Below are 23022 nucleotides of genomic sequence, written 5' to 3'. Positions count from 1 at the left end.
ACCCAGGAGCACCACAGTCATGCTGGAGTCATGAGAACACGTGAGCGCTTTAGCAAGAAAAATAACACACTCCAAACATCTCCAGCTTCCTCCTCAAACATCAATAATACTCACTGCATTCAAATATGTGCAAGATATTTCACAGCAGCTCATAAAATACCAATCATATACTGTGACACAGCTACTTTACAGTGCATTTTTAATCTAAGGATATGGTTTATAAAATAGATATATATATTTTTAATATCCCTCTATTCTCTTCTAATGGATTTATGTTCAAGTCACAAGTTGCACATCAGAAATGAACAAATTATAAGTAATGACTGCTCATTGCTTTTTTAAGCCACCTCTAAAAATAACAGCACCAGCCTTTAAATAGAACTCCTTTGAGGAGTTTTAGACATGAATATGTAAGACAGGGCTTGTTTAGTGGAGTCAAGGAGGAGAAAGAATGGAGGAGAGGTCAAGCAGAGTGAGATAACTGGGGTAAGGAAAGAGAGCAACAGAGAGAGGAGAAAGTGCAATTTCTCATTCCCTCTCAGCCTCAGTGTGGTGTAACGCTCTCTAGAGATGCAGAGGAGCAAAGCAGGGGAGCATAGCAAGCTGGCAGCCACAGATATGCCACTCAGGATGCCATCTGCGATCAACATTGGTGCTCCATCCTTCAGCAGCCCTGCTGGCACAGATCTGAACCTATTCAATGTGGCAGACATGGATACCAGACTTATGGTGTTAAAATGTATGTTTAAAATTGCTATTAAATATTAAATAACAACTCTCATAAATCTCTCAACTTTCACCTACTTACTAGCATGAAAATATGTATAATAGTTCTGGTTGTCCTGTGCTTAAACATGGATCTGTTAAGATTCACTAAAGCACTGCACTTCTCTCAGAAAGCATTGGATACCCGCACCTCGTTTAACACTACAGCATTCAGACATATGTAGGCCAATGGGAGAAACTCAAACACACTCACTAGGATACAGTTATGTTGCCCTGGCAACTGCTTCCACTGCATATGTCTTCCTCAGATGGACTGAGTCAGTTCATCACCTGGATTGCTAGTTTTGGGTTCTGTTGTATATTCTGAGATGGACCGTGAGGGTGTTCATATTATTATAGCTCTCTAACAGGAATTATAATTGATTATACACTAAATGTCAATCAAAGGTTGCTCACCAAGGCTATTTATATATTTAATTTAAAATAAATACTTAACTTAAACTACTTTAATATATTTTAAAATGTAATGTTTTCTGTAATGGCAAAGCTGAATTTTCAGCAGCCGTTACTCAAGATTTTAGTGTCACTTGACCCTTCAGAAATCATCATACTATGCTGATTTGGCGCTCAAACATCTCATTATAATCAATAAAAACAGTTGTACTGCTTAATTTTTTTTTGGAAACAGTGATGCATTTTTTCAGAATTCTTGGATTAATAAAAAATTAAAAGTGGTAATTCAAAATGGATTTTAAAATAGATTTGTAACATTATCATGACTTCAATTAATCAAATTAATGCATCCTTGCTGAATAAATTATTATTCAAATAAAAAGAAATTGAAGCTTACTGACTCAAAACTTTGAATGGTAGTGCAAGTTATAAAAATACTTTATCCTATCCCTACTTATTATGCAAATACAACCAATTAAAAGTAATCCATTCAGTGGTTATATAAAATATTAGTTTTGAGCATCCTGTCTCAACCAATGGTGCGATTTTAGAGAATAAACATCTGTTTGTGGAACCAGTGGCAGACGAGGGAATATTTGAGAAATCTGTGCAAAAATTGCTAGTGGTGATGCTAGTGTTGCAGAAATCATACACTTCATACTCACAGAGGCAGACAAAAGGTGGCAGTCAGGACAGCCAGGTCAGTGTCTGAGAACAAAAAGAGCTCCTAAGTGCTCTCTAATATATTTCCTGGCAATACACTTCTGTGAAACTAGAGACCTTCAAACTGAGCAATTAATAGGCTATTACCGAACCATCGTCCCCCAGCATGCTTTGATCTTACGAGTAGTTTCGTAGGTTTAAAGACACTTTTCTTTTGAAGGAGACAGGGGGTTACCAACACACACCAGTGTCCTTACTTTCACTTGTCAAAGTCCATTCAGATTTAAGGATCAAAGGATTTGAGCACGTCTGACCAGCCTGCTTAAATCAGTTCACGGAAAACAGCCTGAAAAATACACGCTATGAAATGACTTCCAAGACTGGCACAAACATATGTAGTTCCAGAGAACAAATCAAGCAGAATCTGAGTTATGTCTGTCGCAGCTGTCTATTTCTTGCAAATCAAACGCAATGGGATGAATTATCATACTGGAGGCCTTGTCAGAGAGCTTTTATCATTCTAATTAATTTGTTGAAAGGATACAGCTGTGGTTATTTTTATTTGAGAATGAAGGAGAAAAAAAAAGAGTGAGAAAACAAAACAAAACCCTGTCAGTGACGCATGCGTTCAGATGATGAATGCACGGATGATTTAGACCTACTGCTGGAAGGGGATCATCACTAGATGAGAAACGAGCAAGCTGCAGAAAAATGAAGGAGAACCATTGGAAACTGAAGAGTATATACATAGCAGAATGTATAAGATGACAAGTACAACAGCTCAATATCAGCTGTTCCCAACCTCGAACCTAGAGGACCACCAATAGTACACATTTTTTGGATGTCAACCTAATCAAACACCTGATGCAACTCAATTCTTTAAAGTTCTCCACAATCTGAAATGGTTGTGTACAGTTGGGATACCTCCAGGAACCGGGTTATATCCACCTGTGGCAGGCTGGAAAATACAAGAACAGCAGCATATGGCATTCCAGATTAGCGTTTTAGCTCATTAGGGCAGTGACTCACAGGGGCACAATCTTAATCTCAAGATTTACCAAATAATGACGAACACGGAGGAGGTGGAGAATACAACAGACCAACTGTATTCAACCCCTCACACCTTCTAACCCACCACTGAGACATCACAGGTGGCACCACTCACACCTGAAGCATCTACTGCTCATGATATGGTAGATGCAGTTAAAAAAATTCCAATTGGGGAAGCCTATATAAAATAAATCCATTCAAATTATTATTCATGGGGGGGGGGGGGGAATCCAAGAACATCACAAGACTGAGCTCACCTTCAGGAAACGGGTTGGGCTGAACCACATAGAGGAAAGCGTGCATCATGTTAAATAAAATCCCAATGCCCCCAGGCTCGTAATAGGCGACAGTATCGTAAACTCCGGACGGGACGGAGCCGAAATCCAAAGTTGTCCTCGCTGGAGCAGCAGGAGTAGCGGACTGTCTGTCCTGGAGTTCCCCGGACGTCAAGCCCCAGCACAGAAAAATCAGTCCCGTTTTCCACAGCATGGTTAGTTCTGGTGCTGAAACCAATTCCAGGTGATAGAAGTGGAGGAAATTCTGGGTTTACTATGAGGGACAGTGTCGGAGATTTCTCAAGTTCTTCTGTCCGGAGAGCGATTCATGTTGATCATGGTCCCCCCGCGGCGAGCGGCTCCTGCAGGTTCACGGTGCGGCCGGTCAGTCAGATGCCCGGGTGATAATAACGCGGCTGATGAGCGTGAGCCACTGAGGTGTAGGTGCTGTGTGCGTGCGCATCCCCTCCCCGTGTGTTAACGGTCTCCTCTCCGGAGCTTCGCTTGGCGCTCCGCCTGTCGGCTACAGATGAAAGACGAAGTGATTTAAGATAGGCTGTCCTCAATCATGCACTTTACCACTTCTAGACAAAGTGACTGCTTTTAAACACCTCTCATTTTTAGTTCAAAAGTGTAATATTTGATAGGCTAACGAAAAACAAATTGTGTTTTCAAACCAAGTAGGTAGCTACTGATATACCATTCCCCTGTTTTAACCTTTTTTTTTTTTTTTACTTCTGGGTAAAGGATTTCATTCATTTAATAATTAAATTATTATAAAAAATACATTATTTATTGTTAACTTAATCAATGTTGTGGTTTAAGATTATTTATCTTACTTGAAATAATTTATATCAAAATGCTCTATTTTGCGTTAGAGGCTGAGTAGAACATCAGAAGAACAAATGTTCCTGTCAAACAAATACAGTCCTACTGCAAAATATTAGCTACCTCTAAAATGATATTGACAGGGTTGATAAAAATATTGTTCAAGCCCTAAAATCAGATTTTTATTTATAGGAATATTGGTAAAATCAGTCTCCAGAGTTATAAGGTGCAGCAGGGGGGATATGTGGGAGATGCTGTTACGTAAGTAACATGGAGGATTTTCATTTCAAACTTCTGGATTCTATACTCGTTCAGCTTTTCATGTATTAGCCAATAAGTTCACCCACTGAGTGGGCTTACATCTCTTACAACATGACTCATTTTTTCTGATTTTATTAAGACATCAAAGGCATTAGAATAAACAAGCACACAAAGTACTTTGTGTATTTCATTCATATACACAGAGACTATATTACACTAATGTCACGTCTAATTTAATTAGACAATACTGATATACATCCCAGTTATAGTCCATAACTGTTATGTCACTTTTTACTTTTTCCAAGTCCACAAGGCCAGTGGAAGTTTATCTACAGCTAAATTCCTTTCATTTTAAACCAGGCTTCTTATTCCTTCTCTAGATTCTGGGAAACAACTGCTTAATTCATAAAGAATGTGAGGGAGGTTCAGAATGTTGTGTGTTCATGATATCAGAGCAGGACTTCACTTGATTAAATTCTCTTTCTAGCTGTGGATTAAGGGATATTGTGAAGAATGCAGAATGTTCTGTTTGTCAGACAGTGTTGAACAAAGACAAAATACAACAGTGTCAAAACCCAGACGGCCTGTTTGGACAAGAAATTATTAGTTTCCGACATGGCAAGCGGGACAATGACAGATTACCATCGTCACATCAAAAAGGGCAACCACACTGGTTAGTTCTGCAAAATACTCTCAACAACATAAATACATTGAGATAAAAAAAACCATCAAGTATATCTAATACAAAATAATTTCTTTATTCTAAATGGCCATACAGAAACAACCTACTGCTCTTCCTCCTCCGTGCTTATGTCTTAGCATCAGATAGGTACTTTCCATCTGGAGGTCTTGATGAATAAGGACAGCGATGTTTGAGGTGGGAGTAGGGGAGGTAAACATGACCTCATACACATGGAAATGGAGATGGAGGTGGCTAAGGGCAGATTTACGAGCCGTCCGTCACCGTCGGTGAATTCTGTAGGAGTGAAGGTCACAAAGTGGCAGATTACTGTCTCAGGCTGTCAGATAACGTGGGCACACTTTAATACCAGAGCACAGCATGGAGAAGGCATTCTGACTGATAAAACTAGAAGGAGAATAAAAACTGTCAAATACAATATGACGAGTCACAGCACCAGAAACACACGTTTCTGTGTAAACTCATGTAATATGAAACATATGACACAAATTACACAACTTTTATTTGCCGTCCCAAAAACAGGGACGGAATTACAGAAAAACAAATGCTTTAGTCTTTACATATGAAACTACTTTTAAGCACTATGGTACATTTTTTAAAAACAAAAAATGCGAACACACTGTGAGGATAAGTACCTGTGTAACCCTGTTCAGAATCTCTCCAAAAATAGTAATTCGATGCTTACAATGATTATAAAACAAAATACACTATACTGAAAAGCAAAAGATGCACATCATCACATCAAGATCATGGCAGGAACACCTCAAAAAACATTTCCAGTTAAAATAGAATGATGGAATATCCATTTTCAAGTCGCTTGTCATTTGGTACATATGCACCTCATGACTTTACTGGAGGCAAATTCTAGACATAGGCTGCACATATTTAGATTAACATTCAACTTTCCTCACCTTCCAAGCAACATTATAAAATAGTATAAACATGATACTGAACTATTAACTACTGGATAATAATTTAGTAACATTTAAAACAACAAAAATATGAATTATATCAAACAATAGTCTCTCAGTATATGATTGGTCACAGATGATTTGAATTTCAAAATACACTACAATGTGCATTAAAAAAAAAAAACACTCATTTTGTTACACTTCATATGAAACAGTTATTTGCTTTTTCATAGCTGGTGTAAACTTTCATACTTTGTTTCATACTCTGTACAGCTTAAGACAATGTGGTAAATCAGTGCAAAGTTAAGTCAGCTGGATTGGCACCATGTATATTATACAGAGCTGAATTATCAAGCAGCCTGGCATTAGATTAGCTAAACCTTCCCTTTCTGTGAGTCATGTGTTTTAAAGAAATGTATCGGTTACAATACAAACTTCAACTTCAAGTTCTAAAAATAAATATTTGCCAATTCTAAATGGCAGCATTATTGGCAAACCCATTTAGCATGTTATTCTAAGCCAAAAGTGTGTGAATATATATAGCTACAGCATCTATTTGTATGCATCAGATGTAAATTACTCAACTGATTTTTTTCAAGTGTTTAAAAACTAAATAATTTATGCTTTTCAGTTTCCAATTAAAGGTCTGGTTTGAAAGAAGTTCAAGATTTTCGGATTAAATCGAGACAAATATGTCCTAAAGGAACATATAGCAGATTCTAGGTCATGTGATGTGCCAGGCTGCCGAGCGTGAACACACTCATTTTGATTTGAAATGCTTCACGCACAAGATCTGCTTCCATTTAATTGTTAGATATTCCACAGAAATGGAAGCAGAGAGGACGGCAAAACGAGTCATTTTTTTCAGTTAGAGTTAAACAGTAGCCACCTCTGAATAATTCATTTGAAGGCCTTTGCAATTATTTCAGACTCAGACTCTGAGTCTTCTCCACTTTCGTTCCTGAGCAGTTACTATGGTGATGGGGTTGAAGTTCACCCGATACGGTTTCCGCATATTGTGAAGCGGTCGATCTCCAACAGATCTTTTTTGAGGGTTCTGTGTTTAAGTTCAGTAGATTGTGGCGTCTCGCTGCTGCTCTCCTCTGGTTTAGGAGGAGAATCTGGGGGCGGGTCACTGGTCACCTCGGTTACAGGAGGCGGAGCCGGGGGAAAAGGCCTGGCTCTTGGGCTCGGCTGCTTGGTGATGGACGTGGAGGGCCGCTGCACTTTAGGTTCAGCTACAAAGAGGTGAAGAAACAAAGCAAAAGAGCAACATGATTCTCTGAAAATTCCCTCAGCACTAGAAATAAAATAAAAATCACGTCTGACCTATTGAATAATCAAACCGGTGTTACCTGAGGGTGGGGGAGATTTGGCAGGGGTTGCTTTCTTGGGAGTTTGCTTTGAGGTCTGAGCAGTCGGTCTTTCAAATAGCTTACCCTCCATGTTAGCTTCCTTCACATAGTGACAGGACTTGCCCAGAATAACTATACTATTCAACACTTTCATTGTAATCAACCTGCAGAATCAAACAAAACAATAAAAAAATTAAGCTTGCAATTACAATCTGCATTGGGCAGGATGTTTACAAAATGTTGCCAAAAATATGATGAACTACTCTACGATCACCTACTTTGGCTAAAAATGACTGCTAATCACACTACAGTACATTAAGCAGTTTTTAACTTAAAATACACTACCATTTAAATGTTTGCGTTCGGTACATTTAGAAACAAATCTTATGCATTTATCTGGTAAAAAATTACAGTACAGTAATATTGTGAAATATTATTGGAATTTAAAAACTTTTTTTCTATTTTTAAATTTTTTTAAACATAATATGACGGCAAAGCTGAATTTTCATCAGTCTTCAGTTTCACATGATCTTTCAGAAATCGTTCTAATATGCTGATTATGGTGGGTTTGATCATCAATCATGCATTTCGAATGGTTGCTTAACATTTTTGTGGAAATGTTTTTTCAGGAATCAGCACTTGAAATGTAAATACTTGAAATGTGTCCAGCACCTTTACTGACACTGTTAATCAATTTTAATGCATCTTTGCAGAATAAAAATAGTAATTTCTTCAGAACAAAAATAAACAAAATTTACTCACCACAAACCTTTCCCTGCAACTTAATCATACTGCATTGCTACATGATTTAAGAACTATAGCAGTACAACCACCTCTAATGAGGAGACCGGCCAAAACTGCTCACAGATGTACATTTAGACAGTTTGAAAACAAAACAATCAAATACTCTAGGTCTGTGGAGATTATGTTGCATGCTAGCTGATGCAGTCATAATTACACATTATGTGATACCATACACTTTGAGGTAATTCATTTACCCGAGGTAAAAGAGGAGCAGACAGACAGACGAGAGAGCGCCCTGGATCTTCACGGAGTTCATCACCACTCGAATCAACTGACGGAGACAAAGACAAAACCATCCTCAGAACCACATATGCAATGATTTAGTCTTGAATAATATCAGTTACATTAAACTTGTTGTTTAATGTGTCACTTTGCAATTTGGAATTCGTATTTAGCTAAACATGAAAATTAATAGTAAAAAAGAAATATTATATTGTTCCAGAAAGTATTTTTTGGCTACCTTACAAATGAATCCAAAAAGACATGTGTAATAACAACAAGTGAAAATATCTTCTCACCAGTACAGCAAGAGGCAAAGGAATGAAGCCCATCCTTCTTGCCACTGAATCGCTGTAGTCTGTGTAGGCCTGTCCATGAATCAACCATATTTCCTATTTATATTCTTTTTTTTTTTTTTTAAACCTTTTTTCTTTTTTAAATAAGTATTTAAAAATTTGTACATTCCACATCCATAATTTAAACGTCTACTTACATTCTGTTGTCGACTGCTGACAAGTTCAAAGGCCAAGCTGGCTTTATATTCACTGTAGACCTAAAGAACATGATGGAAATGCCAAATTCATATGTGGTGCCTATATTTAGAGCTATGTTCTCAGCGCACTTTACAGCCCTGTCCATGTGCACTTGTGATTTTGAGATGGATTATTTTGAAAATCAAGTACAAATCTGTAATCTGTGGCTCTCACTTCAGCTGTGATATCATTGAATTTAGTGATGAAAGCGTGCTTGACGATGTCAACTGTAACTTCAGACATGATGACCATGAAGACGTCAGGGAGCAGCACCCAGAGGTGATCTACGAGCAATATCAACACTGTTAACAGTTTACCCGAGCACTGTTGAAAATATGCTGAAAATGTACGTATACCCAGGACATTCAAGTTGTAGATGAGTTTGTTTCTTCATCGGAACAGTATTGGAGAAATTCAGCATTACATCACTTGCTCAGCAATGGATCCTCTGCAGTGAATGGGTGCCGTCAGAATGAGAGTTCAAACAGCAGATAAAAACATCACAATAATCCTGGTTAATTCATGGATTACTGATGTTTTTTATAGCTATTTGGGCTCTCATTCGGTTTTAAAGAAGAAACAGACCCATCTACATATTGGATGGCCTGAGGTTAATACATTTTCAGCAACATTTTTTTATTTTTGTGTGAAATAGGTCTATTCCTCTAGGTAAGTATATATAAGCTACATAATGATGCTACAATAAACCAACTACTGGTCTAAAAAAAAAAAACAGACTGCACTTTAAAAAATGCCTGCATTTTCAATTAAGAGTTTTAATAAGAGTCTTTATCTGGACCTGAGTTCCAGGAAAACTGCTCCATGTTCCTCAGGCACACAATGAGGAGCAAAACGTAATTGGTAAACCGCTCCTTGATATCTGTAGGACAGAAATATAAACATAGAACATATAAGGAACACAAATTCTGCACGTTCTATTCACAAAGCCCCTCTCTCTACAATCCAAGCAAAATGTGAGGGGAAACGACGGTCAACAAATAAAGCTTGAAGTTTTAGAAGACTTCAAAGGACGGTAATCCATGCGATGCATGCACTATTTGCAGCACGTTGTTTATGAATAGCACCTCGAGGAATTATTCCATCACAAAGGCTTGAATGGTTGACCACAAGACTTAGTGGCCGCTTGAAAGTGGGGATAGAGTAAACAGCGGAAGGGAGAATAGGTGCTGATTACAGCATATCAGCGTGGCTTTCATAAAGAGGATGGGCGCTGTAGGAAACAGGCACTCAAACGGCACCACAGTCTGTCAGCACCTCACAGAGCGTTATCAGAAAGCTCTTGAGAGCTTTGATTAGCATTTCAAAAAGATGCTATAATGTTTCTGAGTCAGCCCACACACAATGTCCAAGGCTGCACCTTCACCTGCCTTGCCATCAAAGACTCTCTAAGTGATTAAGATGACATACACCCTACTAGTTGCTTTGAATAACCAGAACTGAGGCACACTGCTGTAATATTCCCAGTGTATAATCCACATTTAAAGCATGTTGTACCAACAAAAGGGGAATTAACCATTTTTTGGAAGAATTTTTGGTTGGTAATATAGTATTCTTTGCAGCACCTTAAATAACATCAATATAGTAAATCAATAGTACCATGACACACACAGTTTGGATTCAGTAGGAGTCTTCTAAGCAAACTAGGGCTGAATTTATTTTTAAATTTATTTTTAATATTTTTAAATATTACTGCAATTTAAAATAACAGTTTTCGATTTTTAAATGTCATTTATTCCTGAGTTTTCAGCAGCCATTCCTCCAGTCTTTAATTTCACATGATTCTTCAGAAATCATTCTAATGTGCTGATTTGATGTTTAAGAAACATTTCTAACATTTCTCAGATCAATGCTGAAAACAGTTGCAGCCTAATATATATATATATATATATATATATATATATATATATATATATATATATAAAAAACTTTGATAATGTTAGTTAATATATTATATATAAGTTCAAAAGAACAGCATTTCTTTTAAAAAAAAAAAAACCTGTAATATTACAAATACCCATACTTTCACTTTTCAACTGAATTCTACTCAAGTTCTGAGTAGTATCTGTATAGCTCTTTTCACAATGCAAATAGTTGCAAAGGAGCTTTACAGAAAATGTAAGTTTCTACATTATATTTAGTAATAGCTTACAAGTGGTGACTATTTTAGGTTGATGTCCATATGGGAGAAATGTACGGTAAAAATCATGTCATGTAATGACAAAAATCAACTTAATGCACCCCTGCTGAACATTATTTATTTCCAAAATCTAACCCCAAACTTTTAAACAAAATTGGATATTAAATTATCATAGTAATAACAAAAGTGATGTTTTCCCTGAATAACTACTTGAGCCCACTATAACTAGGTCGTTTTTGGGACTTTGACTCACCACTGTTGGACATCTGAAAGAGGTTGTTCTTCTCAAACTTCTTGAACACACTTCCCTTGATTTCCACAAACTGTGGAACAACGTGAACAAATGCAAGCCCATAAACTCTGATCATACAATTTTTAAATGTCTATAGTGACACAATAACTGAATGATTCTGATGATTCTGTTGTCTGCACATTAAATGTTTGTCTGTGTGTATATATACTTACATTGTTGGACATCATAATGGTGAGCAGAGATTTGTTATGTGAGTTGAAGGCCACATTTAGTGTAGAGGCTTGGACCATGATGAGGATGGCATGCAGAACTGAGACAAATATACATTGAGGAAAACAATTGTATTTAAATACTTTTGTCATTGATATTGTGCTACAAGTTGTATAATACTGAATCAGATCCAAGAGAATATCATTTACAACAAAATCTCTATAAGAAAAAACAAAACAAGAAATCAGACAAATTCTGACTGAATGACACATATGACCAGGGCTGATTAAAAAAAAAAAAAAAACCTACACCACACTTTCAACATCAATGTGAAAATAGAGCAATGATACCCACATTAAATTATGACACATTGTATATTCTGAGCACTTGCAGGACAAAAAAAGGATACAGACATAGAAGACGGCCATGAAGAAATGGGGAATGACTCCAATGTGGGCTCTCTTCCGTGACTTTGGTTCAGTGGCCGTCCAGTAGAGAGCATCTAGGATGTCTTGTCCAAATGATGAGAAGAGACGGTCTGCCACCTGAGTGATGAAATGACACAGACGTTTACTTCACCCAAAATTAAAATGTCAATGCAGAGCCTGATGCACATCTTAACCTGTATGCTGCTTCATGCTATATGGAAACAATGCATGAACATTCTTCTTTTGTGTTAGCATACAGGTTTGAAACAAAACAAGAGTGTGTTAAAAAGTTTTTCAGTGATTAATTCCTTTATCACATGATCCAGTAAAGGAAAAGGGTTTGAGAGTGGTTCAATACCTCTAGCATGTTGTAGATGATGTAGAGTTTGATGACAGACTGGCCGCGGATCAGGTGGTACATCATAGCGTAGTCGACGTAGTGCATCATGGAGTAACAGAGCACCATTATTAAACCTTTTAGCAGGTCACACACCTGAGCTGGCTGCAGGAACCGAGAGCCACTAATAAACAAACACAAAGAAGAAGTGTATGAAACAGGCCCGAAAGTTGCAGAAAAAGCTTAATTAACACATTAATTATAAATAGCCCTATGAATTTACAAAATGAGGCCAAATGCAAAGATCACACACATCAACTTCAAAACACCATCGCACTGAAAGCACTGGCTTCAATTCAAACCAGAGAAATGTACAGACGGGCATTTCTTCAACTACAGCCAAGGGACTAACTAACAGACTTCACTTTCTCTCTTTGTACGAATGTCAAAATTAAAATGGTCATATCATCATTCACTACTTTTCACATTTTTGTCTAGATTTATTATATTTCCTTTGTCCAAGACCCAGATTTTTTAGTCCTTTAGAAATGGTCCTTTTTTACATTTTCAAAACTATGATGAGCCAAACACAAAGTGAAATATTTAGTGTGTTTTCTGTGAAAGCTGGACGTGCCAAAAGACCAATTAAACTGGCAAAAGAGATCCCAAGATCAAAGACGCCTGGCCTGCAGCTGAAGAAACGCCCGGAGAAAAACAACTCAAAACCCATGCAGATATCTGATGTATGGTCTTCATGTACAGACAATGAGAAACAAAAATAACACAAGTTTAGCATTGACATCTATCACACCTGCTTAGTTCACAGTTAAGACACTTTCAGCAGAAAACTAATGAACGGTAGGTATCAGATTTATTCTTGGAGCTGAGCTGTGATTCAGATGTCTTGGGTGTGGGTGGGGGAATAAAAAAGGAAAGAACTAGACGGAGGTTTTATTTTCACTTGAGGCATCACACTCCCACTCGCGAGGAGGAATCTACACAAACATCCTCAGGAAAACAGCAAGACTCAGAACTGGCAAATAAAAAGCCAAAAGAAAACATATACACCACTGTTCAAAATGTTTTTTTGTTTTTAATGCACCAAGGCTGCATTTATTTGATCAAAATACAGTAGAATGTCTTTACTGTCTATTTTGATCAATTTAAAGGATACTTCTTGAGAAATATTAATTTAATCTTACCGACTCCAAACTTTTGAACAGCAGTGAAGTTTTTGGACAAAGCAAATGACAAATCAGAGATAGTTTACTATCTGAGAAAAGCTCAAACACTACTTTATTAGGGGTATAATGTATATGTATTTGTATACGAACATTTCGATGTGGGTCTTTCGGTTTAACCAATGCATGGAACTTCAATGGAAAATTCCAGTTTTATATATTGCTACTTTTGATAAGAAACAACGTCTCATCTTCCAGTGCATTTTTTTCTTCTTGTGGAAATTCAAACAATAAATGGTGTTTTGGCGCTCTTTGATGATTCGTGACAGATCACGGTTCAGTCGGCTGTGCAGAGTGCAAGTGAGCGTGATCGTCCCTTCCTCTTATTTCTAGTTATAACGCAAAATAAACATGAATGAACATCCCATGACTCATGTAATCACTCAATCAGCGTGTTTCAACTGTGGAAAGGCGTCAAATCAAAATGTCACGTAGCATTTCATTTACCTCAGGCAAGTCATTAGTGTCTACAGCTCATTAGTTCGCTAGGAGAAGAGAAGTCTAGAGAAGAGCATTTTGTGAAAACATTACACTATATTCATATTTTACTTTACCCACTAGTGATGTCTTAATTATTTAATGAACGTTTAAATAAATCAGTTGATCAGTTTAATAAATCTATGAAACAAGTTATGACAGCCACAGTGTAAATAAATATATATACACAACAAACCGAAATTTCATAATTTAGAAGTTAATTTAAAAATGTGCAATTTACATGTTTGCATACAAATTTTTTTAATCGAGTGTTTATTATATTGTAGCGAACAGTCAGGTTTGTGTTCCATTACACCCCTATACATTAGTATAACTATAATTCAAAAATGTATATTTAAATATCTACACTTTAAATATGAAATTCATATAAAGTCTCTCATACTCAAAGTTGACAGCTGGGATAAAAAAGCATACTAAGCACATAGTGATATTTGACTTTCATCTGTGGCAGCTTCTGCTTGTGCTAAAGAGCCAGGCTTATGTGTAAGAAAGCTTTTGTCCTTTATATCCTTGACTCATTCTGAAGTAATGAGATGTAGAGTTTTAATGCTGCATGGTTTTAATTCTGCAGTGAACTGTCCTGAAAGGCTACTGTGATATTATTTGAAGGATCTTATTCATCATGAGGGGGGTCCTTAAGGTAAAGGTAAATTAGATCAAGATTTGACCAAAACATGAGTGTGACGTGTAAGCTCTTCAGTTACATTTAAATAGGAATATTTCGGCACATAATCTCCTGAAGCTGGAAATGTGACCGTGAGGTATTAATAAAATCTTTAAGTGTAGCTACGGATCTTAGGATTCAGTTAAAAGTCTTTGCAGTTTGATTAAAGTGAAGGGAAAAGCCGCTGTGACTTAAAGGGATAGTTCACCCTGAAAATTTGTCCATCTTCTACTCACCCTCCAAGCCTTTCAATGGGGGTTAGGGGGTGTTTGTTGTCAACAGTTTAGAAGATGTGAAATAAAGTGCTTGCATCTGTGATAAAACGTCCCTCACACGGCTCCGAGGGGAGAATAAAGGCCCACTGTAGTGAATCCATATATTTTTGTAAGATAAATATCCACATTTCAAACGTAATAAACACTTTTTTTCTCACTTCTGCCGACTGTGGGGAACCGGAAGACGTGCAGACGGATGCAGTAGTTGGTCACCGCGTGGTTAGTGACGAGCGCGGAGAGAGAACTAAACAAAACGCTGGTCACGAATTAGAAACACAAAATGAGGATTTGTAAAGAAAAACGTCAGAGGATTTCAAAATAAGCCAAGAGGAGACTGGTTTTCCTTTGCTAAAGTATGGAAACTTTGTTTCCTTTTCTCCTACATTTCACAGAGCCGCGCACACACGTCTTCCATCTTCTGTCTGCACGTCTTCCGGTTTCCAAGTCAGCAGAAGGGAGAAAAAAAATGTTTATTACATTTGAAATCTGGATATTTATCTTACAAAAATGCATGAATTTTTATTACAGATGCGCGCACTTTATTTCACATCTTCTGAACTGTTGACAACAAACACCCACATACTCCAATAAAAAAGGCTTGAAAGAGCAAGGACAATTTTTAATAGGACTCTGATTGGATTATTATTCTGAAAGAAGATTGTCACATACACCTAAGATGCTTCGAGGGTGAGTAGAAGATGGACACATTTTCATTATCGGGTGAACTAACCCTTTAAGGGATCCTCACCAAATATACCAAAGTAGAGCAAAAAAATAAAAAATAAAAAAATGTGAAACCCCCCCCCCCGGTTTTACCTGCTTTTCTGCAGGGAAGAACAGTATACACCAGCCTATAGTGGTTTGCTGGTCTTGGATGGTCAAAAAAATAGTCTAGTTTGATTCTTTTGGCAGCTGGTAAAGCTGGGAAAGCCGTTGGCCAACGAGCTACAGTAAATCCGCTTTAACTAGCTAACTAAACTCTACATAGCATCTTGGGCTGATTTAAACTGTTTTCTTCAGCAGGAAGGCGTATAATGTAGCACTTCTCTGTCATACTGGCACCAGACACACACCAGTCACGAAACAAACACTGCCAGCCAAAACTGACACTTGACAGTTCAAAATGAAACCTCTTCACTTGCCAGCAGCTGAGAGTTCAAATTAAAACTAATGCATCATAATATCATAAGCTAAAAGGGATTTATTATCTCTGCCAGCGACATACACACACTACCAGGATGGCAAATGCTTCGTGACATGCATGTTATATAAAACATGGATCAAACAGAAGGATGGGATTGTTTGAAAAGGTGAAGGCAGGTGTCCTACCTGCTCCGTCTGCAATAAGGGCAAACATTAGGGCTGATGAGAGGAGGGAGAGGCATACATTAGGCACTATACTGTACTCTAATATGAGGAAAAGTCAATATTAACACACACTTGTTCATTAGGAACCTGGCAGAAGATTTAGTTTCTAAAACCATATAAGAATTTATTTGTTCACAATCCGATTGTAAAATGATTCACAAATCTCTAACGAGTAGAGTCGGGTCACTGTCAAATACACACCCCACTCCTTTCTTGTGGTTTGAAGATGCTTTGCTGCAGTGTACTGCATTCATTTACACTCTGTACTGTGAGATTGTTATTTGTCACATAGCATGACAGCACCCCAGTGAGATCTTGAAGTGTATGTTTCCAACAACTTAATGGATGATTTAGTTAAATGTGTTATTACATCTTAATTTACATGTGAAGTTGAAGTTAAACTGCACAAACTCAATCATGTTGGAAATGTTGTTCATGAGAGACGACAACAGCACGATAAGAGTCGGAGTGTCTGTCGGAGTGAATTGTGGATGGGCAACAGAGGTCACGGACTTCAAAAGCTTGAGGTCATTTTGATGGTATGATCATAATGTGATATGAATACTTTGTAGAGTATCACGTAGATAAGCTAGTACCAACATTTTTAACTAAATATCTTCCTCTTTCTCCTTTGTAACAAAAAACTAACAATTACTAAAATTAGTCTAATAAAAATAAAAATGTGCCACAATGTGCACCTGGCTTTATTTGAATCTAATTTTCAGCTGTAAGATGACTGGAAGTGAAACATCCTCAAAATTAAGAAGTTCAGCTGAAAATATATAACAGCTCAAAAGTTTGGGGTCCGTAAGATTGTATTTTTTTTAAAGAAATTTTGTAACATGCTTTTATTCAACAAGCTTGGATTAAATTGATCAAAAGAGACAGTAAACATATTCTTTTTTCAATTATATTCATCAAATAACACTGAGAGAACCAGCACAACAGTTTTCAACATGCATAATAAGAATAAATGTCTAGCTGTGCATCACAAGAATAAATTACATTTAAAAATATATTAAACTAGAAAACAGCTAATTTATATTGTTAACATATTTCTCAATATTACTGTATTTTTGCGACCTTTGTGAGCATAACAGATGAGCAAAAAAAAAAAAAAAAAAAAAAAAAAAAAAAAATCCCCAAACTTTTGAATGTCAGTGTATCTTTTTTTTTCTTTTTGGAGAGAGATATTGAGTATTGCATGTTACCCAAGGCCGCAGCAGGGTATCGTCAACAGCCTCAGAAAGGCCAGGAACGTTCTCAGGGGCAGCAGGGTGAACACGTACAGAAAGGCATCCAGACACAGGAAGATCCCAAAGATCATCAACTGTAGAAAGACAGAGACATTAGCACCTGCACACAGATATGCAATACACAAAGCAGCAATTCATTGGTTTTTCATTGTGTTCAGTCACGATATACAGAAATAACTGTGACATCATGTTAAGGAAGCCCTCGGCCCTGAATCCTGATGCTTCATATGCTTGAGCGCACCGAGGCATGTAATGTGTTGAAGGAGATTTTGAATATGTCTGCCAGCAGTCGGTAACCTTTAAAATATTTTTCATTTTTAGAAGGCACTCCTTAGTTTCAGACAAAGACCATTAAGACCAAATTAAAACATTAACATGCACCGCAAGCAACTGGCTCTTTACAGTCAAGGACGAGCGTGAATCCTTGGGGACAATTTTTTACCAGCAGCTATAAAACAAAGAGAGTTTGTTAGGAGATGAACACAGACCACTAGAACCCTCTCAACAAAGCACAAAGAAAATAAAAGGCAATGGAAGATGAATCAAGACAGGGATTAACAAAGAGGAGCTGTTCTGCAGGCCTGTAGTTCAGATAAGAGCTTGCAAAGACTATATTTTCAAGGAACTTTCCATGCGATTTCATTCTGCATATTTGTATATGTATTTTTCTCATTACATTCATGATTTCTGTACAAGAAAGTAATAAATAAATAGTTTATACTTATTCTTATTCTTTGCAATAACAGCATAAATTGCACAGCTACATGTGTTACACTGTGATCACTAAAACTTTATTAACATACTTTTACAAGTGTAAAATAAAAACACAAACAAAGTACAGGGTGATAGGTTTCATCAGCTGAACCCAACAGCCATTCCTCCAGTGTAGAGCTCTGCAAGATGATGAAAACAAGAGCCCTACCTGCTCGGAGTGAACACACTGGCTGAAAGCAATCTAAATCAAAGTAGAAATCTATTAGGTATGCAGCTCAACTTTTTACCAAATGGATGGTTTTTCCAGAAAAGCATGCAGAAACATAGGAGAGGAGAACAGCAAAGCTGTTTCTGGCTTGTTTTGGTGTTCAGTCCATCTGTACTGACCAGGAATCAGAAGTTCCAGATCTAGCCTCTCACCAGTGCATTGCAAACAAAATGAACAAACTGTTCACAGGTCATCAATGAACCCTCATCTCACTGGTATTTAGAGAGTTTGCTGAACTCTTTCTGGGGTTTGAGAGGCAGAGCCCCTTCAGGGTCACAGAGCCGTCTTTGTGTGCGCATACCTCAGCTGTCAACCCCAACCAAGTGTGATCCTGAGGACTTGAGCATGACGAAAAAATGCTATGTGAATATTTGAATTCAGACATATTGCCATTATATAAATCATTAACATCTCATTTATATTATAAGAATAATAAAATAAAAAGAATACAGTTTGACCCAGCTTGGTCAAATATCTCCATCTAGTGGCATTCAACAATTCAACACCTTTAGAGAAAGAGTGAGGCAGGAATACTTCACAGATTCGGGCTCTTTAATCTGAAATAATATTTTGATAACATCTACAAAGCATTGAAATTATAGAGCTTTGGTCTATAATATATTATAATATATTTTATAATATTAGATATATCATAATATCTTGACATGTAATGTAAAATGATGCGACTGATGAGGCCTTATGAACAAGCAGAAAATTCGGCACACTCTGTATATTCATTTAATAAATGTATGGATAATATGATGAAATAAAAAATAAGAGTCAGGCATGTGATCAGCAAAGGACCCCCCAAAAATAAATTTAAATAAATATTTTTTTATAAAAATTATAAAATAAAAAGGCATTACTAATGTAATATTACCATTGATAAAAAAATATTTAATCATTTTTATTTTACAAATCAGAAAAATTACAGTTCCAGTAGTCTTAAACTAAAGAGCTTTTATTTTTGGCAAAAAATTGCTGGATGACCTTCTTTATATTTATAAATTTTCCTAATTTGAAATTTGAGAAAGTATTCCAGCATGAAATACATGCATTTTAAATGCATGAGCATTTTCCCCACAGATTTTACCTCATTAGTCATACTTCTGGTTGGAAAATACAGAAATATGTTTAACATGCATGTAATATATTTTATATATATATTATATACAGGATATATTTATATATAGCCAATATATATATATATATATATATATATATATATATATATATATATATATATATATATATATATATATATGTATGCACATGTCTATGAAATCAGCCCAGCATTGTCTCACTCATCTAACACATCCTATTTAACTCGTCAGTTCGTGTTTATTTGAGAACTTCTGTCAGTGAACGCCGCCTGCAAAACACTAAAATAAATATTTAAAAAAATAATGCAGTTAAACAAGAAAGACGCCTAAATAAGAAAATTAAATACACCCTGTCTAACGGACGCGAGCGCGCAGCGTGACAAAATACTCATTATAATCAGTGATGCTACATTGGATGTAGCACAACACGACATGATAAATCCCCGTCCGGTCTGTGAGGTACTGACACAGAGTTCAAATGCCCTGTGTAGACACGAAACCTGTTGCATCGCGGTGGTGTTGCATCCGGTTTACTTTTCCACCACCAAGCGAGCTCAATAACTCCTCATCTGCACGCGCTCTCTTTGAAATAGGAATCGTTGCCATATTTCTTGTTATTTTTATTTATCGCTGTCTTGTTTGTATTTGGCCAGTTTGGAGAAAGCCTCACCAAACCTCACCAGCCAGCGTTTGCGATCATGAGAACTTGTGCAAACGCGGATGGGTGACATGAATGCAGATGGCTCAACACTAAATTAATGTGCTGAATTCATAAACTATTTTCCTGCGCTCAAATCTGCTAATCTAAAGGAAACGGTGTGTTTGAGGTAATCTGTTAATGACCATAGACTTAAAATTTGCAACTATTACAGTTATTACACTTATATACAAAATTTGGTATTATGCTTGCTATAGATTGTGTGACGTCACATGCACTATCGCCGGTGACATTAGACAACAGCGGTGGCAACCGACCACCGCGGTGACGCGGTTGTCACAGCAACCGTCATAGCCCTACATTTAGACTACTTCAAAGCAGTCCGTTGTAGACATTACTATCTGTCAAGCATGTAACGTTATTATTGCTTACACAGTGGATCCATCACCAATCTGGGATTTTTTTTGCCTATGTGTATGACCAAATTTGAAGTTGAAGTTTATAATGTTCTTTTAAGTTACAGTCTAAAAGAAAGAAGGGCATTGTGGGACTCACCCTCTCTAGCTCTCTGGGGATCCTCATGCATGTGTACACCCTTTCCCTTCGCTCAGTGTACTTGGCCCCGTTGTGCTCCAGGAAGTAGCCCCTGGTGAGCTCTGCACACATGAACCTCAGCAGAGACGGAGTGTCAGAGTCATTCGAGTCTGTGGGGTAGAGAGAAAAAAAGTGTTTAATGCTATTAACTTGATATGTCAACATTTATAGTGATCGAGTCATTTCAACATTTCTGCAAAAATAGAAAAATTATAACACAATATATCCATAACAATTATTTAAACAAACTGACAAGTAGTAAATAAATCAAGTGTGTGAGTCAAATTACGAATTTTAGAAATTTTTTTGATTTTTTTTAGTAAACTTAAAAGTTTTTATAGTCATTTGTCTTTAGAACTATTTTTTAAAGGTTGATTGGAGAATTCAAATGGAGAAATGTTGGCATTACATTAATGAAGCAAAGCCAATTTTAGGCCATTTAGTATAAGCGGTTTGAAATAATAAACAGCAATAACTTACAATGTAATGCAAGAACTTACAAAAACTTCCTGAACTTGGATATAAAAGTGAAAACATTTTTGATTGTATAGAACTTCTTATATTTGGGGAAATAATACTTTAGTTGATACAATACTAAAGTGTTTTCTGAACTTATGTTATTTATTTAAGGTGTATTATGTGTATATAGAGTATCTCTGTCACATTGATATTTGGACAGATGAAGCGTTCAACCACTAGAATGAAATTTCAGAGTTGTAGATAGCAAGATGCGTTTTCACAGCTGCTATTTCCTGCAACATATTTTGACAGATGCAAGCAACAACTTTGTACTAGTTTTGTCACTGCAGTAGGCTACTTTCTGATTTACGGTTAATACTAGACTGGGAAAGAGCTAACGTTAGAGAGGTCAGCTTTTAAGTGCACATTTCTCTCTGGATGTGTTCCTAACACCATGTTTGGACCAGAACCAGTCAGGCTGTTTAAGAGACACGAGACCTCAGATGACCCACTCAGGCTTCCCATAAACACTTTAGACTAGACCTAAAGATTTATGATGCATGTGTTTAAAATGAATAAAACAGCATATACAGTAAGCGTCATGTAAATGGCTATTTAACAAAAGAACACAGCGTAAAATTAAAACTTGTTTCAACGACTGCTTAGCAAGAACGCTTTTAGAATATTAGCCAAAACAACATTTTATACAATTCAGATGTGGCCAATTTAGACTTGTACATGCATTCGTAAATCCAGGTAAACTCAAGCCACGTTGGAAGCAAAGGCGAAGGTCAGTTGTCAGATGCTCGCGCTCACCTGAATGCTCGTGCCGCTCGTCTTTAACGGCGGGCTTCTCGTAGCATCCGAGAGTTTCCGTCATTTTCGCCGCCGACCCAGAGACGTCTGTCTTCCTCGATATAGCTGCAGCAGCCCAGGGACATTTTACCCCTTTATGATCGTCATTTTCGGGATCTTTTTCCTCGGACACTCCGCCACACAGCGAATCCGCCATCTTCGCTGTGGCGTCATCAAACCACACACGTGATGTTGATAAACAGTAAGTACACTGTTGCGCAGCATCTTATAGTAGAATTTATGTACATAAATAATCCAGAAATATTACATTCTAAGTAGTTTTCTTTTTACAAAATAGATAATATAGTATATTTATAGTATATTTTAATTTAAAACTAAAAATGCATACATTGAAAAATCGAAATATGTTTGTATTATTTATTTTGTATATTTAGATGTTTTATATTACGCATTTCTTGCTTGTATTATTTTGTATATTTAGATGTTATATATTTACAGTGGTGGTCAAGATTATTAGAACACTATTTTCACCAGCTAAACAATGGTGTTTACCAGGGGCGTTGCTAGACCTAAAGCTCATTGTTTGCAAGAAGTGTGCAACACAATGCACTGTACAAACTTGCGTTGCTTTAACCAATGTTCCTACATTGCAAAAATACTGAGGAAGGCAATGCATGTATATAGAAATGTTAATATATTTATCAAAACTAACACTGTTTAAGGCATAAATTGCATACACTGTGGAAAATTTGGGTTTTCTTGACCTACATGTGTGCATTATAAGATGTTTTAAGGCTCGAAATGCGAAATAGAGCAAAAACAGGTATTATGTTGTCTAAATCTTAAGTATCTTAAATAACTTTTAATTAACTGAGCTGTTGTAAAAATATATATTACATTTTTAATCATGAAAAACGGCACTCTTGGTGTGGAATTGATGAACT

The 23022-nt window shown here is 36.7% G+C and overlaps 2 protein-coding genes across 13 annotated transcripts in view; both read right to left on the bottom strand.

Annotated features, from left to right (window-relative positions):
- The window catches only part of LOC113114047 (prominin-1-A), a 44991-nt gene extending 41303 nt beyond the window's left edge, over window positions 1-3688 (bottom strand). For 10 of the 11 annotated variants that reach the window (XM_026280750.1, XM_026280751.1, XM_026280755.1 and 7 more), the window contains exon 1: window positions 3150-3381. In XM_026280750.1, coding sequence (XP_026136535.1) covers window positions 3150-3381 — 232 coding nt within the window. Of the gene's footprint in view, window positions 1-3149 lie in introns of all 11 variants that reach the window. The other variant, XM_026280747.1, reaches the window with a different exon arrangement.
- Window positions 3689-4993: 1305 nt separating this feature from the next.
- LOC113114046 (transmembrane anterior posterior transformation protein 1 homolog) lies at window positions 4994-22289 on the bottom strand. Of its 2 annotated transcripts, XM_026280745.1 has the most exons (15): window positions 22079-22289; window positions 20765-20913; window positions 17422-17540; window positions 16172-16204; window positions 12186-12348; window positions 11809-11944; window positions 11402-11499; window positions 11190-11259; window positions 9578-9658; window positions 8953-9062; window positions 8739-8798; window positions 8545-8613; window positions 8221-8297; window positions 7223-7386; window positions 4994-7105 (listed from the first exon to the last, which is right to left on the bottom strand). In XM_026280745.1, exons 1-15 carry the CDS (start codon window positions 22272-22274, stop codon window positions 6861-6863), a joined length of 1770 nt encoding a protein of 589 aa, XP_026136530.1. In that variant the 5' UTR covers window positions 22275-22289; the 3' UTR covers window positions 4994-6860. The 2 variants fall into 2 exon arrangements, with proteins under 2 accessions (XP_026136530.1, XP_026136531.1); XM_026280746.1 differs by lacking the exon at window positions 16172-16204.
- Window positions 22290-23022: the final 733 nt, after the last annotated feature.

The sequence above is a fragment of the Carassius auratus genome, chromosome 14 (genome assembly GCF_003368295.1).
Source record: "Carassius auratus strain Wakin chromosome 14, ASM336829v1, whole genome shotgun sequence".
In the NCBI taxonomy this organism is placed as follows: Eukaryota; Metazoa; Chordata; class Actinopteri; order Cypriniformes; family Cyprinidae; genus Carassius; species Carassius auratus.
This window is presented reverse-complemented; position numbering and strand designations above follow the sequence as displayed.